General features: G+C 41.4%; 3 protein-coding genes across 5 annotated transcripts in view; all 3 read right to left on the bottom strand.

The window, feature by feature from the left end:
* Positions 1-2,997, bottom strand: part of rbm46 (RNA binding motif protein 46) — a 32,189-nt gene extending 29,192 nt beyond the window's left edge. The window contains exons 1-4 of one of the 3 annotated variants that reach the window (XM_004572304.3): positions 2,846-2,997; positions 2,200-2,379; positions 1,125-1,305; positions 771-927 (exon numbers count right to left, since the gene is read on the bottom strand). In XM_004572304.3, the coding sequence (XP_004572361.2) occupies positions 771-927; positions 1,125-1,305; positions 2,200-2,379; positions 2,846-2,864 (537 nt within the window). In that variant the 5' untranslated portion in view covers positions 2,865-2,997. Of the gene's footprint in view, positions 1-770; positions 928-1,124; positions 1,306-2,199; positions 2,422-2,845 lie in introns of all 3 variants that reach the window. The other 2 variants (XM_076880021.1, XM_076880019.1) reach the window with 2 other exon arrangements.
* Positions 2,998-3,464: 467 nt separating this feature from the next.
* On the bottom strand, positions 3,465-8,035 carry lratb.2 (lecithin retinol acyltransferase b, tandem duplicate 2). The gene is made up of 5 exons (XM_004572305.3): positions 7,818-8,035; positions 7,567-7,672; positions 7,367-7,441; positions 6,470-6,622; positions 3,465-3,861 (listed from the first exon to the last, which is right to left on the bottom strand). Exons 1-5 carry the CDS (start codon positions 8,033-8,035, stop codon positions 3,706-3,708), a joined length of 708 nt encoding a protein of 235 aa, XP_004572362.3. The 3' UTR covers positions 3,465-3,705.
* A 1,056-nt stretch (positions 8,036-9,091) lies between these two features.
* LOC101469269 (lecithin retinol acyltransferase) lies at positions 9,092-14,361 on the bottom strand. The gene is made up of 2 exons (XM_023154847.2): positions 13,591-14,361; positions 9,092-9,911 (listed from the first exon to the last, which is right to left on the bottom strand). The coding sequence occupies exons 1-2, from the start codon at positions 14,164-14,166 to the stop codon at positions 9,759-9,761; spliced, it is 729 nt and encodes a 242-aa protein (XP_023010615.1). The 5' UTR covers positions 14,167-14,361; the 3' UTR covers positions 9,092-9,758.
* Positions 14,362-18,657: the final 4,296 nt, after the last annotated feature.

Here is an 18,657-nt window from a genome sequence, read left to right as displayed (position 1 = left end):
CATAGACGCAGAGGGGGAGTAGCAGAAACTGAGATCTGAGAGACACACACTGCTTCAGAAAAGAGAGCAAACAGTACGACAGGGAGAGTGAAAGGAATCATCTGATTTTAAAGTGCCTTAACTTGTCCTGTTAGAAAGCCCTTTGAAATAACAATATATATATTATGTTTTATCATCATAAAATTCACAAACCAGCTCCATAAAAGTAGAACAGGAGGCGTCCTGCACAGATGTGACTCCCATCAAAAACCCAGTGTCAAACTAACAGACGGACAGTGGGCTGCTCTGCTCTCTTTCCCGCTGAGGCCATTTTTACCATCTTTAACATGACGTTTATAAACAAATATCTGTAGGGGAACCATCTTTCTACTGAATATTTTCAGCTATTTTTTCAGGTTTTTCATCAAAGACGGAGAGGAGGAGGAGGTGGAGGAAGCTGCCAAGCAGCAGATCAATCACTGCTGAATTAAACAGCAGCTGTGCAGAGAGCGGACAGCTGAGGCTCAAACTGAGAGGTGGCCGCGAAACTCTGCAAAGAAGCAAAGCTTCCACAGTGAGGACGCATTAAAGCTGCAGAGCAGGCCAGACTGAATCTGAAATGATCCATCTGCTACCTGTAAGACTTTAACTTAGAGCATCTTCTTCCTCTTACAGCGGTCTGACCCTCCTCCATTTCCATTAGCAGTGATGAGGAATAAGCTTGGACACAAAGATGCTGGTATCACATATGGAAACCAGGAACTGTGGGTCAGTGAGTGAGTCTGCTTTACCTTCCTCATCTCCTCGATGATCTCGTCCTTCCTCTTGTCTTTGGGGATGGAGCCGATGAAGAGGCGGCAGTTGTCCAGACTCACGCACACGCCGATGAACTTCCCAGGGCGCACCTCGTAGTTGTCCAGCATCTGGATGGCTCTCTGCGCTGCTTCTCTGGAGCACAGAAACACTCGTTTTTAAGCTCTTTGCACAGGTTTCACTTCACTGGACTGCTTAACTACTTTTACCAATAAGAAAAAATAAATGAACATATACTCAGTGTGACGTGACTCAAAATGCCTGTGTCCTACACATATAAACACCTGAAAAACAAACGCAAGAGTCAAAGAAAACTGAGGAAGACGAGCGACCTGTCGGTGTACATGACGAAGGCGTAGCCACGGTTCTCTCCGCTGAACTCCATCATCAGTCTGAACTCGTAGATCCTCCCGGCTTTCTCGAACAGTGGCACCAGGTCATCCTCGTACATGTCTCTGGGAATCTTTCCAACGAACACCTCACAACCCCGCGGGGGGGCGGGACCCTCCCAGCCTGTACCACAGACACAGAGTCAGCTGATCAAAGCCTTCATATTCATAAACACTTCTATCACTTATTTGATCAGATTAGAAGGTATTTCTGGGATTTCTACTGGGATTTTCGACTTTTTAATTAGGAGCTTAAGTAAAAAAAATTATTATTATTATTAAAATATGTGGAGTGGAGCAGATGCTGCTGCAGGTATTTTTGACAGCTGTGCAGATTACAGCAAATCTGATAAACTGAAAGCAGCATAAATGTAAAAAATGAATGCATGACTTACAAAAAAAAAGTTTATGTAACAAATTAATTTAATAATTGAAATAAATTTAAATACTAAAATTAAAACTTAAATAATTTATATTAAAATCAGTAAACTAAAGTGTCAAAATAAAATTTAGAATATATAAATAATAATTTATTATTGAATTGACTTTTTAATTAAAACAATAATTCACATTTGTAAAAGTAAAGAAAATTAAATGTGCAAAAATAAATTATTTGAAACTCATTAAAGCAAAATGAATATATAAAAGACGTGTTTATCTGTTAGTTAAACGAGTACTGTATACTAAAAATAAAATCACCAAATCAAAAGAACAGGATGCAAAATATTTCAGTTTTACACAAATACAATGAACTGCAATAAAGAAGAATATCATCAGTTATTTAAAAAAGTGCAAATAATTAAAATTAGTGAATTCAAATGTATGCCTTAATAAAAATAAAATGGTTTTAATGAAAACAAAGCCCACAGTTTCCCCTCCGATCTCTGCTTCACATCTAACCAGGAAGCCACCTTGGTACCTGCCTCTCTCATACACATCTGTTTTGACACAAACGGGACTCCACAGCTACCCCGGGGCTGTTGTTTGTCTCTTTTACTTGTGTCGCAGGTTGACATACCTGGAGGTGGACCTCCGTACTTCCTCTGCCCGTTCTCCTGCACCATGTTGTAGCCCGTCTTATCGATCAGGGACAGCAGAGCCATCTCTTTAGCACAGATCACCTTTAAGTCCTCCTCCATCACCAGCGGCCTCGCCTCTTCACCCGAGTCCGTGTCCACGTCTCCCTCCATGGGATCCTCTGTCCGACAAACAGCTAGGTTACCTGCCAGCTCAGGTGAGACTGCAACACTCAGAAATTGAACCCGAGGGTGATGTGAACTTTTAGTGTCTTATAATTTATTTTACTCTCTTGAAAATATTATCTGTGCTTTTTGCCTGTTTTCTAAGTCACCGTTTTGTATATACTAAAGCCGCTATAAAAGCTAAACTAGCTTTCATTTGCTTTTGTAGTTTATTTTTCACACTTTCAAGCGTTCACTTCACATCTTAACGCCAAACAGCAACATTTAACACTAATAGTTTCTTTCTAAACTGCTCGTGTAGCTAGCTTTATTCGTTTAAAGCTTAAAAGCAGCCAACGATCCGCTGCTAACTCAGCATGCTAGCAGTTCCGTGATATAGCTTAAACTTTCTCTTCGTCCGACCGTTTGTAAACCATTAAACCATGATAATGAAACTTTATTTTGGGTCGGATAAAATCTTACCGCTTCTTTCCAGCTCCATTTCCTGTCACAATGAAATAAAACCCTCCCGTTCCCGGACGATGCTGCGCTCTTCATCAACGACTCACCGAGAAAAGAGGCCGGGCCAACCTGACACCTGTGAGTGACAGGAAGCTGGCCTCCCGTCAGCCAATCACAACGTTCCTCTGTATAGGCGGGGCAACAGAAAAAAGATAAAAAAAAAAAATCTAATAAAACAAAATAAAATCTTAAAGTATGACCCTGAACTTTGGAAATTGTTTTATAATAATAATAATAATAATAATAATAATAATAATAATAATAATAATAATAATAAATTAATTAATATACCCCTCCAAAAATCTAAATGTGATTTTATTTACATTAAAAAAACAAATAAACTATAACACCAATGAAACGAAACAAGGAGCAATAAAAAAATAACAAAATTACAAAATGTAAACGAAGCATGTGTAAAATAATTTTGGAATAATTATCTAATAAAAACAAAAAATAATAAAATGACACAAAACCATATACTAATCATGTTATGTTAATAAATTTGCTTCTTGAACTAAAATTGTGATTAAAGCAGATCTACACTTGAAGTAACCTGGAAAAGACAGAGACTCAAGTCTGCTGAATTAAAATAAAAATTTATTTAATATATGACTTGAACATACAAGAAATAAGGCAAGCTTATTTTTCTTGTTCTCCTCGACTCCAAACATTTTTTCTCTTGGTGATGACTCAGACTAAAAGTCTGTAAAATGCCAGGACTCAACACTTATTGAACTTTAAATATTTTATTGAATTTTCCTTTTTGAATGTTTTGTTGTTCAGGGGGCAAATTTCTGCAAGTTTGAATGGCTGGTTTTTCTTCATGAGGCCATCCAGATGAGGAAAGGCAGTATAACAGCCAGTAGCACAGAGCACAGACTCACAGCCTGCAGGTAAAGCACCAAACACAGTGCCAGCACTGCCGCTGACTTGGCAACACGCTGACTCAGTAGCAGCTTCCTCATCGTCTTACAGAACTGATGAGGAGAAGAAGAAGAAAGGCAATAATGTAAAACCATCTATTATAGTGATGGTAATTTAAAACCCTTAATCTGCTCGTCTTATAGTGTGAGGAAAGAAATACACTGACGTGTATAGGGGGCAAATATTCAGTTTTGTGTTGAAATGAATTGAAAGGAAAAGTTTTTATTTTATTAGAGTGGTACCTGAAATTTTCCCAGTGTCACAGTCACAAGCCTAACTTTAGACACACCTGTTTAACTGCACTTTGACAAAAATATCTAATCGGCCAATCACATGGCAGCAGTTGAGTGCATTTAGGGCCATGATCAACCTGCTGAGCATCCGAATGGGGAAGAAAGATGATTTAAGATGATTTGTTGGGTGTTTCAGAAACGGGTGATCTGCTGGGATTTTCTCACACAACCATTTCTGAGGTTTGCAGAGACTTTTTTTTTTCACTCCGTGTGAAAATGCCTGGTTGATGTCAGATGTCAGAGGTCAGAGAGTGTCTGGTTTGACTGATAGCAAAGCAACAGTAACTCAAATAACCACTCGATGCAACCAAGATATGTAAAAGACCAACAGCAGCAGATAACTGCACCAGGGGTGTCACTCCTGTCAGCTAAGAACAGAAAACTAAACATACAGTTTGCACGGGATCACCAAAAACAGAACATTGGACAACAGAAGATTTGAAAAATGCTTCTTGGTCTGATGAGTCTCCATTTCTGCTGCAGCATTCAGATAGTAGAGTCAGAATTTGCTGTAAACAGCATGAATCCATCCTGTCTTGTAACAACAGTTCAGGCTGCTGCCAGTGGTGTAATGGTGCTGAGGATTTTTTTAAACCTACAGCCCATCTGAGTATTGCTGCTGACCATGTCCGTCCCTTCTTGTACCCATCTTCCTGATGAATAGTTGCCCCTAACATGCCACAAAGCTCAAATCATCTCAAACTGGTTTCCCAAACGTGACGATGAGTTCGCTGAGTTGAAATGGCATCAAAAGTCACCGGATCTATTTGGGACCTTTGGGAAGTAGTAGAACTGCTCATCATGGATGCTCAGCTGACAAATGTGCAGCAACTGTGTGACGACATCATGTCAATATGGACCCCAACCTCAGAGGAATGTTTCCAGCACCTTATTTAATCTGGACCACTAAGAATTAAGATGGCTCAGAAGGCAAAAAGGAGGCCCAACCCAGTACTAGCAAGGTATACCTAATAAATTGGCCAGTGAGTGTGTGTTCTTTTGGACTGCAGTGCAGAGTTTAAAATCAGCACTGTGTTTCCACTAGATGGAGTAGTTGCACAGTAATCTGGTTTTCATAGCTTTACATTTGTAGACAGTCACTTCTGAAACAAGTGAAAACCATCCACAACACATGCTTTTGTGCTTGTTTATCAGCTGACCGATAAATTGTCTAATCTTAAAGGTACTGCCATGCTACCACACAGCTGTCTTTAATTACAACTTTCGCTTTTTTACAAGTCTTCTATCCAAATGACGTTCTTTAAGCCGCTTTGCTCTTTTTAAATTTCACTTTAATTGCCACACTCGTCTTCCTCCAGTTCATGCACTGCCTTCTTTCACGATTATGGTACATGCTTTTAATCGCATGCTGCAATCAGACGGCCTCGGAACAATGCAGCAACAACAAAAGAGCTTTCACTCAGGGCCTGTTGCTGCAACAGGGAGGCTTAACCCTATTAAAGAGGCAGGCTGGTCTGATCTGTGGTCAGTGTTAATCTGCAGCAGGAAACAACTGCTTCGCAGCTGAAGTGTAGGAAAGAAGCATGATCTGATGTGTGTTCACTGTTGGAGGAGCTGTTTGCTGTTCTTTCAGAGATTAAGGTCAGAGTTTGGGTGAGAAGTTTTTACATGAGGATAGATTGTCCGATGGTTGTTTAAATGCATTCACTGATATGCTGTCGAGTGGCGCCCCCTAGTGAAGAATGTCACACACTGGTATTGCAGACTGAAACCGATTGAAAGCAGCAGGTTAGCAATCTGTCTGCTTTTATAAAGTGCAATTATTTGCCAACCAGGAGGATGCAGGTAATCCAAATTGTGGATTACAGGTCTCCTGTGCAATTGCCTTGCCATTAAAAAAAGACCCCCAAGAGATTAAAGATGTTGGTGAACAGCTGGTTGACCAGATTGGTTGCTAAATATGAAGAAATTCAATGAAATTGCTAATTTCCCCTGATCGCAAGGAGGTTCCTGTCCTGTTCTTGCTTTACTGTGACAGTCAGTTACCTTCATAGTTTAAACATCACAAGCGCTTCAACTGCTATTTCAGCAGCTTAACTTCTTAATTCCATTTTTCATTTCCAAAGTCAGGAGGAGGATTTGAATCCATGCCGCCCACTGAGGAGTTGGACCTTGAATGTTGAATTTTGTGGCATTTACCCACCCAGAGACGAACAAGTGGTGCCATTACAGCTGCTTTCAGTGCTTCCACATAAACTGAGGAGAACTACAATAATAAGTTGAGCTTTCTATCAGCTATAAAAGACAAACTGACAACAGTCGTGCAGTTGTGTGATTGATTTTCCAAACGTGACTTTAAGATGCATCTATTAATAAGAAAAAAACACATTATCATCTCTAAGATCACCTGAAATGTCTGGAAGCTCATGACAGTGCCGTATCTGCAGTACATGACAAAGTGTTCACAGTTGTACCACAGCAGGCTGTAGGGCACTTCTCCCTCTAGCTTCTCTGCCCTTCTGGCCACATCCTCCCCTTTCAGCACTGCGTGGCTTAATACCTGCACACAGAAGAGAGCAGCCTGCATGTTGAAGTATGTTTGGGCAAGATCCCAAACCCCAGGATTCTTCTGTGTGGGTGTGTGTTTGAATGTTTGATAAAATGCTCAAGCACAGGAAAAAAGTGTTTGTATGACTGTGTGAATAGGACTTGTAGTAGAAAAGCACTTTGAGGTCTCAGTAGTAGCAGAACAGTGATTAAGTGCCCGATTACAGTAGGAAAGTGCTTTATATTCACAATTGTAGTAAAAAAAAAAAAAGAGCACTCAAATTGTAGTAAAAAGGCACTTAATATTGGTGAAAAGCGCTATATAAGTACACGAGTATTTACCATAACCCTACGTTGCCTGCAGCTGTTGCCACATCTATAATCCCTTCAGATTAACATTTATTTAGAAGGTTAGTTCCCAGTTTGTTGGCCAGAAACATTTGAAAAACAACATCGTGTTCTCTCTTTTTCTCAGTTTAAAGCTATAAAAGGTGTTGCTTCACAGGCAAGTGTTTCTCTTTTTACTCACTAATTTGGATTAACCCAACAGTGGGTTCATGTATATTAAGCCCACAGTCTAGCATAAAAATAGTATAAAGAATCCTTAAATGTAACTTTATGACATCTCATACCAATAAAGTGCCTTTGGGTGTATTACTATTTAGACTAAGGATTTATCAATAATAGAATAATGTGTTAAGTACTTTAATTATAAGATGTTAAAGAAGTTAAAATGTTTGTTTTGTCCTGATGTCACCTTATCCATAGGGTTGACCCGTATGTCTGCTCCATAGGCAAAGTCCTCTACTGAGTCCACCCTCACACTGCCACACTGAAGACACAAGACACGGGTTAGATCTCATTTACGACTGATTCTTTACCTGCTGTCATGTGATATGAGAGAATAAGCTGTTGCACATTAAACCGGATGCTCAGCTGCTGCACCACTTGGTGTACCTTAGCCAGTACTCCAAGTAGGAGTCTGGTGTTGGAGACCATCTGACTGATCCGATACTGGTCACTGGAGATGACGGGCATGATGTCTGGGATGAAATGAGCTACTCTGTGGAAAGGAAAGGAGTCATGAAAAATAAATGGAAAGTGTGAGTCATTGGTGAGAAAGGAAGGAAAAACATTTTCACTTTTTTGAAACAGAATTTAAACCTTTGAACTGTTTCACTGATATTCTAGCTGTCTGTCACCCTTACCTGTCTCCACCCAGGTAAATCCCAAAGTGTATGAAGAGAGTCCTGGGAACCTCCAGCAGGTCTCCTCTGGTGAATATTGTGTCATATTTACTCTTCCTCTTCTCCCCTCCATGACACTCCGGCTCCTCTTCACTCTCCTTCTCTTTCTTCTTCTCCGCCGGTGGCTCGAATCCCGAGGCTGAGATAAAAAGCAGACCGAGGAGCGGCAGGGGAAACATGTCGAGAGGAGACCAAGGGGAAAGTGGAGCTGTCTGCGGTGTGGTTTTGTTCTGCTGGTGGGTGGGGCAGAGAGGGGATTAGAAACTGCTGGGAACCTTTAAGAGCCTTTTTTGAGCAGCACACTCTACAGTCACATTTTACATTGTTGACGTTGATCTCTAACAACATTTTAGAGTCTTAAATGTGATCAAAGATCCGTGCCTTGGTCACAAATAAACTTTAAAATCTTGATGCAGAATCTCAAACTTGATTTGAAACATAATCTTACCATCTGTCAGATAATATAAGCTGCAGCCATTGTTTCCATGTAGTTGTAGTTCCCACATGTCACCAACAGATGGAGGTAACAGTGTACCAATCCACAGAAGACTACGTTTATAATGAGAAACATGAGAAGCGTTGTATGAAGCAAAACACTTGGGACGAAGCTTGAAAGTGGATATTTGGTGTGACCACCTTTATTCTTAAAACAGCCTGAATGTTCTATTGTAATTTTTATAAGTAGTCTTGAGGAATAGTTCTCCAGACTTCCTGAAGGACATCCAAAACTCTTCTTTGGATGCTGCCTGCCTTTCGTTCTGTTCTGTCAAAATGATCCCACACTGCTTCAGTAATGTTGAAGTCTGGACTCTGGGGAGGCCGATCCATGACTGATAGTGTTTTTGTATCCAGGTATGCTTTTACTGCACCGGCAGTGTGTGTGTGTTTGGGATCATTGCTCTGCTGAAAAATGAAGCTGCTGCCAATCAGATGCTTTCCAGATGGTATTGCACGGTGGATCATACATTTTTATGTTGGACGCTACTTTTCATCATTTCATCAAAATCCCCAACGGCACTGAAATGCAGCCCCAAATGTTTCAGTGTTGAATCTCTTCACTTTGTCAGGTCTTTGAATTTCATTGGTAAAAATCATTTACAAGACTTAAAAATTCTAACAAAAGGAAAGTAGTTTTTCTAACTTTCACATCCTTGACTGACAGAAGAACCTCGGAGACTCCAACAAGGGTGGAATTGACGATGTGGTTATGTGGCTGATAAGGAATACAAGATATGTTTGCTTCCATTTCCTTTATTTACATATAAAACACAGCACATTGTTACAAAGGTAAAAAATAATTCTGTACAAAAGCTTGTGACTGTTAGGAAACAATCAGGTCATGTAGACTATCTGCAGACATTTACACACGAGCTTCACCTGGTTACAGTACTAAAAGGAACATTCAAACGGAGGGAAATTAAACGACTGACTTTTAAGACGGTCAAGATGGAAAGAGTTAATTTTTTTTTCAAGTCAATAAACCCTTCAGAACCGTATGTATGGTCTCAATAGAAAAATAAATAAGTCATCTTTGGTTCCTTTACCAGCACAACCTTTCACCTTGAGACATCATTAGTCAACCAAATTGCGTTGGAGACACAACATTTTTGAGTTTTGGTGAATTTTGAGCCTGTTGCTAATTCTGTTAACTACCCATCTCCAGTTTTTCCTCTTTTTAAAAAAGACAAACAAAAAACTGAAAAAATAAAAAGCAAATCACTTTCTGTGCAGCAGAAAAAAGCTACCAGATGGTGAAGTACAATTTTAAAAAGTTTTTTGAAAAGTTAAAATGTTTGCAGAAGACTGCGTTCACACTGTTGGTCTTCCAATATGGCGGCTCAGTGAGCTCTGAACCAGCGGTAAGGCTTGAACGCTGACAGTAAGTGCAGCTCCAGGCGGCTTTTAGCTCGCCATCCACAAGGTGAAGGGGATGAGGAAGGCTGGCAGGGCGGTGCTGACGGATATTCCCATATAAGCCATGGAAAGAAGCCCTAGCAGTGCTGTCAGCATGGCGTTTCGCTGGTCCCGGATCAGCAACTTCAGCCACTCGCAAAACTGGAGAGAGAGGACGAAAACGGGCACAAAATTAATTATGATCATATTAATAGAGCAGCTGAAGAGCTTTAAATGTGACAAGACAAATATAAACTCAGGATTAATTTTATTTCTCAGTGAACAGAGAGGAAAAAACCCTAATCAAATCAACGTGACACAGTTTTTAAAACCAGGGCAACTCCCCAAAACACTCAGCAGTTTTCCAAGGTGTAAAGCAGGTAGGTTGGTTGGTCTATAGGCCTTTTTTTTTTCAATTTACACCCAGTGATTCGCTCAATACACAGATAAAACTATTAGACACAGGATAAGTTCACTCTATTCCCTCCCCCCAAAGACTACCCAAAAAGCTCAAATCAAAGAGCTTTCTGTGGTTGATACAAATGAAGCAAAGCACCAGTCTTAAGACTTTCTCTAAGCCGACCTCTTGTAGCAGAATAACGACCATAATTGACCTGATGTTTATTTTTGTGAGGGGCCCTCAGAGGTCCTTTTAAGAGCTTCTGTTGGCCCCTAGCCTCCCTTGAAATGAACCTGCAGAGGCAGACTCTGAGGCTGCAGACAGGTCTGATGTTTAGGTTAGAGATTGCAGGAAGTGAAACTTGATCAGGGGAAAGTTTCTCTGCTGCAAGAGAGAAACCACAGTCTGTTCTTTATTCCTGCTGCGTTTAGCTTCAGTTTCATTATAAGATAGGATAATATTTTATATACAGCAAGAATTTTCATTTTGTATGTGTGTTCAGAAATGGATATATACATATATATTTTTAATGTACAAGAAAATAAACTTTTAAATGTATTTTTCCTTTGTTTGTTTTTTTTAGCTGAGGAGCATGTACAGCTTTCTACCACTAGAGGTCTCTCTTCTGCACATTGTGCAAGACAGCGCCCCCTGTGACGTTAACTGGTTTGCCTTTTGTTTTTTTTACGTGTAGGTCAAGTGCATTAAGCCCCAGTTCCACAGGCCTACAGACTGCTTGCCAACCACTGGTCGCTAGGGAAACTGTAGCTGTGTCCCAAAACTGTGTATATACTTTAACGGGGTTGGTGGCGTGAAAGTGGTCGTAAAGATGTATTTGGTGGTGCACTAAAAACATCCTCGCGATTGACTTGGTCGCTAACTGATAGCTGCGGTCACCTGCAGTTTGTGTGAAAGATGCTGAGTTGTTATGACTCGCCAAGCAGTAGTGACACTGATAACGCAAACTGTAAATCAGGAATCATTGACCTTCAAAGTAAGAGCTGCCTTCTTTTTTTTCTTTTTTACATGTGTGTGGGTTTTTGCAGTAAGCCACAACTTTTACTGTGTTCAGTTTTTTGAGTCACACTTTTTTAAAGATTCACTAAAGCTTAGAGTGTAAAATCTGTATTTAACGCAAACTATTGGCAACCATGGCAACCTTCCTCTAATGACCAATGCAATCACAAGGAAGTTGTTGGTGCAGCGCCCTTCAGCAACCTAGGGACCGTTTCATTGTGGGGTCTTTACCTTAGAATATAAAGCCCCTTTAGGAGACTATATAGATAAAATGAATAAATGAAAATAAAATAAAATGAAATGAATAAAATGAATCAAACTGAATAGACTGGAGGTTCCCAGGCGGTCGCTGACCGGTCTCTATGTGTGACTGAGGCACTGCTTAAACATGAACAAAGAAAAACAACAGAAAAATACAATGTTTGCTGAGTTATCCTAGCTAGCAAGTAAACTGTTAGCTAAAAATAGCTTTGGTGCTCAAATAATAATAAATGATATTCCTGAGTGTTAAATACTCAATATATTAATTACCTGTCAGTTTTTTTGTTTGTTTTTACTTTTTGGTGCTTTTATGTCAAATGTAATGAACATTTCACTTCGAACTTTTTACTTTGAACTTAGATGTTCAGAGGAACTGGTGAAAATGGTGTAACATGCTAATAATCTGTTTTCTCATTAGCATTTTGTATTAGCACGGGGCATAAAGTAAAGCTGAGGCTGACTGGAGTGTCTCTAGTTTTTCAGATATTTGGACAAACCCAAAAGGACTGCACCCATCTGAACTCAAACAGCCTCAAACAGAGTTGCTTCTGTGATGCCTAACCACAATCTGAATTAACCACAGAGAGGTCAGCTTTCTGATGTGCAGGAGCCTCTGCTGCATCATCATCATTATCATCATCAGAGCGTACCAGCCCAGATTCTGCTGCTGCCTTTTGGTTTCTGGCAGGCGACTCTGGTCTGAATGCAGCTCTTGTTCTCAGGACTTTTCCAAGGAGTGACCCAGATTTTCCTTTTCTGCTCAGAAGCAGCTTCACATTCACTTGGAAACAAAGGCAGAGAGCTGTAAATGTTGTTTTTAATGTCTGAAAATGAAGACTTAAAGCTCTTGAATAAATCACTGCGGTGAACAGAGTTAGCTGCACAAAGAGACCCCCCCCCCACACACACACATTCATTTTGGATGTGTTTTTAGCCGTGATTATTGCTATTATGGCTTCTTTCCACTCCTCTCTTCTACTCTCTGTAGGACTTTTAAAGATCTGTGGACAGGAAATAAGTTGCAGCCAGACTAGAGCATGGCAGAACACAGTGAGCTGGTTCTACAGCAATAATAATAACTAACTACTGACTGTTTGTGAACCTAAGCTGCAAACGATGCTGTGATCCTGTTTGCTGTGATTCTTTTTATTTTTAGGCCACTTAAGTGATAAAAGCTACTATGTTAAAGTAACGTCATTGCATTCAATCAATAATAATAATGTCATGTAGGTGACTATTTACTTTTAGTGTGTTTCACTGTGAAAACTGTTGTAATATTACTTCATCAGTCTAAACAGATGTCAAACATGCGGTTCGTGGTCTAGAATCAGCCCGGCAAAGGGTCCGATCTGGCAAAGTGGATGGCTTTAAAAAGATGTAAAAACCGAAAAGGATGAGGGCATGAATCTTGTTCTATTTCCTCGTTAAAAATGTGTAATGACACCAGAGTTTGAGCTGTGAATGTCACCTGAGGTCTGAGTCAGTGTCACGTTTTCTGCCAGCACCCACAGCCATCTGCACCAAACTAGGTAACAGATAAAGAGTTCAGATTCAGATTTTTTGTGGCCCCACATTTAAAAATCCAGCCTCAAGTTCACAAACCATCTACACATTCAAAATCGAATGACTGCTGTAAAAGAAAAGGAAAACAGGGCTTTGTTTACAGCCTTTTAAACACGCTTGGATGCACCTCGACTCCACATTCAAAAGGTTGAGAATAAATAAAGATTTACAGCAGAACAAACTGTTTCTGCTTACCGTGAATAAAGTGTATCACTGTGAAGCATCAGTGCAGCCCTGTCACTGTCACTCTGATGTTGCGCCAAAAATTACACTTAAACTGTCATAAATGACTTGTTGGCCTATAATTTGTTAAAATGTGTCACACATCTGTCATAAATGATACGGAGTCACTCTGAGTGTCAGTGACACCAAAAATGTGTTTTTCAAGATCGATCTGGCAAAGAGGGCAATAAACCTTGTGGCAAATATAACTTAAAGTTTGTTTACAGAACTTTTTTTATAATGGAAATACAACGACACATAAACAGAGCAGGTTCTCCTTCATCGATCCTGTTCACTGCGATGTGTTTACCATCAGGAGAGATATTAGACATAAAACACCCAGCAAACACGCCGTGTCGGTCTTGGGTTCGGGCTCACCTTGTCCGTCTGCAGGCTCTGCGCGGTGCCGTAGCGGCAGTAGGTGACGAAGTGCTCGCAGTTGTTCCATAGCAGGCTGTAGGCGACGGTGCCCACCAGCCGCTCCGCCCGCAGCGCCACCTCCTCCCCGGCCAGAGGGCTCTTGCGCACCGAGCGGTCCATGGCGTTCAGCAGGATCCCGGCGCCGTACGCGAAGTCCTCCACAGAGTCCACGCGCACGCTGGCGCGCTTCGCGATGACTCCTACCAGCAGCCGTGTGTTGGTCACCATCTCCTCGATCTGGCGGATGTCGGCGGTCAGCGCCGGGAGGATGTCCGGGATGAGATGCGCCACCCGGTCGTCGCCCAGGTAGATGCCAAAGTGAGTGAAGAGAGTCCGGGGAACCTCCAGCAGGTCTCCCCGCTGGAACCGGTGAGAGGCTGAGGCGGGCAGCGGCGGTGAGTCTTCCCGGTCACAGCGCTTGCTGGTGGGCGGCGGTTCTGCGCACTCTACGCCCAGAGGAGGCAGCAGGCTGGAGAGCTTGATGTGCGCGAGGAGGAAGAGCTTCTCCAGGAGGAAGGTGAGCGTGTCCAGCATGGTGAAGCTGAAGTAAACCGGTCTGTGATCACTGATCTGCTTCTCTGTGGCCTCCTCTGCGCACAGCCACGAGTTTTCCTCCTCACTGTGGATGGGAGGGGGCGTGACGTCATGGCCGCAAAGAGAGGCTGCAAGAGAAAAGCGGGTGTGGGACTGGGAGAGGGGGGCAGAGAGGGGGGAGCTCTCAGGGATCTGCAATAGGTTTGTGAGTCAGGTATGAGGCCACGGCAGAAAAACAAAAACAGAACAGAGCTCAAACCACAGAGCGTCGTCCTCCACCGCGTTCACCACCTCCACACCAGCCAAAATGCAGAGAGGTCACAACTTCCTAGCACAGCAAAATGTGGCTCTCACATATTCATCACAACCACCTTCCTGGGAACTGTGCTGAGGTCGCAGCTTTTCCAAAGTCACCAAATGGCCTAACACACACACACACACACACACACACACACACACACACACACACACACACACACACACACACACACACACAGGGAGGCAGAGTGAGCTGGCAGTGTGTCTGCAGAGCTGTGTGTGTTTGTGTGTGTGTGTGAGCTGTAGGCTCAGCTCCTGTTTGTTAAACTCAGAAAACTGATTAGTAAATAAAGTCATTATTCTTGGTGTCACTTTAAACTCCTTGTTTACTTCCGAGCTTCCACCAAAAATCCCTGTGGGGCCTTTAAACACATCATCACCTCTGGAGCTGGAAATGCCAAAAAAAGGACATAAACTGCAGTTCCTCTAACGACCACTGGAGGCTGGGACTCCCACAGACTCCTGCGTTAAAGTGTTGAACTTTAAATGAACATGTTGACAGACTCCTGCAGAAACAGTTTTGATCTCTGTTGCTAACTTAACCCATCATAACAACTGTTAGGGGTGTGGCCTTTTGATTGACTGACAGGTGAATGGCGACTAGGTGGTTGTAGCAGCTAGTTCAACTTCACTAATTGGACTCACTGAACTGGACCTGTGGACTAGCCCTTTACCAGCTGAACTGGTAATTTAGCTCAACTCGGTTTTAGTCATTTTCCATAACAATTGAGGACCACCTAATGTGCGTGTGTCATTATAGCATCACAGCCAATAGTCCTGTGACGTCATTTATACCTGCTGTGGCTTTTCATCAGACTTGATGGTCCATGGCATTGTTTTTGTAGGCATTTACCATAGCCTGGTACCAGGTACTCCTTTCTCTCTTCTTCTTTTTATTTCTATTATTCTATTCTATGGATGGATGATTCTATTCTTCCCTTTTCCCCCTGCTGATATTTCAGCTGTTCTTCTGCCTGGTAACAGATTTGGGGTTTCAGCTTAGATGCATCCATATATTAGCATATCTTGCTAATATATTTTGAGCCATAACTGACATATTTAGCATTTTTAAAATAACTAATTATGACCCAAATTCATTATACTTTAAAAAATCCTCCTGTGAGACACTGGCAACCCCCCCCCCCCCAAAAAACAAACAAACAAACAAACAAATAAACAAAAAAAAAAAAAAAAAGACTTGGCATGAGTTGAATTCCCACAATCCCCCCACTCTTTGCATGGCCATACAGCTACAACTCTGGACACCTACACCAATTAAACTTGCTGAGAGGCATCGTAAAAGTTATCACCCCCAGCTGCATTAAGCTAACATGCTGTATAGATAGGTGCCAGATTTCTAATTGGTGCAAAGAAAATATAAAATATAAAAAAAATACAACCAATAAATATAAACGTCTGCAAACTGAAACATAATTAAAATAGAGGATTCATTAGATGAGCAGTGAGGAAACAATGACGGTGTACTCAACACACTGTATAAAAGTTCTGGAACAATTTCAGGACTTTCTTTTGGCTCAACGTAGATTTTCTGGGAGTGATTACACACCTAAGCCTGATTAGTCTCTATATAGTTCAGGCAGAGTCATATACTAACTTTTGTTTTTGCTCACAGCCACAGGAAGTCACTGGAGGGGAAAAAAATAGTTACATGGCGCTCCAGAGCAGCAGCCTTTAAAGCTGGGTCACCTTTGGTTATTAGACGAAAGGACCTCAGTGAGTCAAACTATGGAGTTCATTTTGTGTCACTGATCCATGAATGGCTTCAAATCAAATGAGGTTTGCATTTCACAGTTGAGAAAATTAGCTTTTCTCTAGCAGCTGAGGTTTTTAAAGCCTTTACAATCGAGGCGGAATTTGTCCAACTCATAAAGATGTGACAAAAGCATTAATAACTGTTTCTAAGAGATAACAATGGCTTTAATTTGGCGACGCCCTGCACAACACTGTAGATCTGCCTGTTAAAAGTGCAGAACCATTCCCTAAAAAGTGTCTGACAAAAGCTGTTTTACCTGCACTGTCCTCACACGAGTTTAAGGTTAAAGTCTATGCCATGTCCGATGTAACTGAATCGAACACTGTGGCTGCTTTGCATGTGTGAAAACAGATTTAATTACCAGTGCTGAGAGCAGCAGTTGTAGTCAGGAGGACAGAAGCTGTTTTCATCCACCTCTCATTTCTGTTATTCATTCTTCTCCTGCCTTTCTTCCTTCAGAGAAGAAGGGGATTGGGAGGGGATTAAGGGTCGATTATAGAAACACACACACACGGACACACTGAGCCGCCATCCCCCTGCTGAGACAGCCTAACTGGTGCTGAAAGATTGAGGAGGGATGAGATGTGCCTGCTGAATGAGTGTTGATGTGATCCCTGCTGAGACGCTGCTAAAAGGTGAATGGAGTTGAGTGACAGGCTGCTCAGCGGGTGTGTGGGTGTACCTATGAATCTGTTCATGTGGGGACCAGGAACTATTTCAGACCTTGTGAGGACTTTGTGCATGAAGGCATTATGTCTGGGTTAAGTTGTTATTTTGTTCTCATTTTTTTAACTCGATGGATTTTTTAATCTTTAGTTTCACTTTGATCTTCTTCTTTCTGTCGTTATTTTGTGTCTGTTTGTGGTTGTTATGAGTTAGTTTGCATCTCTGATACTGGTCATTGTCCCTGCCTCTTTTTGGTCGTTGTGAGTGTGATAGTTGTTTAGCACTTCTTTGCAAATATTTGCATCTTTTTCTCTCTTTCAGAAAACTCTACGTGACCTTTCCAAACCATTGTTATTAACGACGTCTTCAGCCATGACAGTGAAGATGAGCTAAACAGTGATGACATATATGCTGTACAACATGTGTTGTACAACACATCAGAGACTAGCATGTGTACTGAATATTGGAATAAAAAGTTAACTGTTATTAAGTTGCCAATGTCAGATACATGCTAGCTAACGGCATATGTTAGCGGTAACATTATTAATTTGTGCAATTACATGAAATCAATGAATCACGTGTTGAACATGATATTATCACTGTACACGGGTTAGCTGCAGAAGTGATTTGACAGGCTAAGCTAGCATTTCTAATCAGACCTGATTGTGTCAGTAATAACATTTGTACAGGCGCTGGTAAATAGCTTTTTTGTGTTAGCAGGGTCACTAGTGTTAGCTAACCTTAGCAGAAGAAACACAGCTTACTGGGGATCTATGCTTCAGCGACAAATCTGAAGCTATATCATAACCGCAAACCCCTCTGAAACTTATGTAGGTTAAAGCTGTGCTATAACCTGCAGCGTACCTCCCTAGAAATATAACTTCACATCAGGTCTACGCAGCCTGCAACTACTGTGATTGTTCAGTATTCTTCATGTGCATTGATCGTTACTTTTTCCCTACAGTTGAACCATAACAGCCCCAAAAGGACTCAGAAAAGTCAGCAAATTCAGCGATTGACGAAACTATGGATGTAAGAGGATGTACAAAGAATTGGAAAAACTTGAGAGACAAATGTGTTTATCCCCAAAGAAAACTGACCACAACAAAGACAGGGACCCAGAAGAGGAACAATCCCCATCTCTAACTTATGTACAGTGGGGCAAAAAAGTATTTAGTCAGCCACCGATTGTGCAAGTTCCCCCACTTAAAATGATGACAGAGGTCAGTAATTTGCACCAGAGGTACACTTCAACTGTGAGAGACAGAATGTGAAAAAAAAATCCATGAATTCACATGGTAGGATTTGTAAAGAATTTATTCGTAAATCAGGGTGGAAAATAGGTATTTGGTCACCTCAAACAAGGAAAATCTCTGGCTCTCACAGACCTGTAACGTCTTCTGTAAGAAGCTTTTCTGTCCCCCACTCGTTACCTGTATGAATGGCACCTGTTTGAACTCATCATCTGTATAAAAGACACCTGTCCACAGCCTCAAACAGTCAGACTCCAAACTCCGCCATGGCCAAGACCAAAGAGCTTTCGAAGGACACCAGGAAAAGTATTGTAGACCTGCACCAGACTGGGAAGAGTGAATCTACAATAGGCAAGCAGCTTGGTGTGAAAAAATCAACTGTGGGAGCAATCATCAGAAAATGGAAGACATACAAGACCACTGATAATCTCCCTCGATCTGGGGCTCCATGCAAGATCTCATCCCGTGGGGTCAAAATGA

The sequence above is a fragment of the Maylandia zebra genome, linkage group LG3 (genome assembly GCF_041146795.1).
Source record: "Maylandia zebra isolate NMK-2024a linkage group LG3, Mzebra_GT3a, whole genome shotgun sequence".
NCBI lineage: Eukaryota > Metazoa > Chordata > Actinopteri > Cichliformes > Cichlidae > Maylandia > Maylandia zebra.
This window is presented reverse-complemented; position numbering and strand designations above follow the sequence as displayed.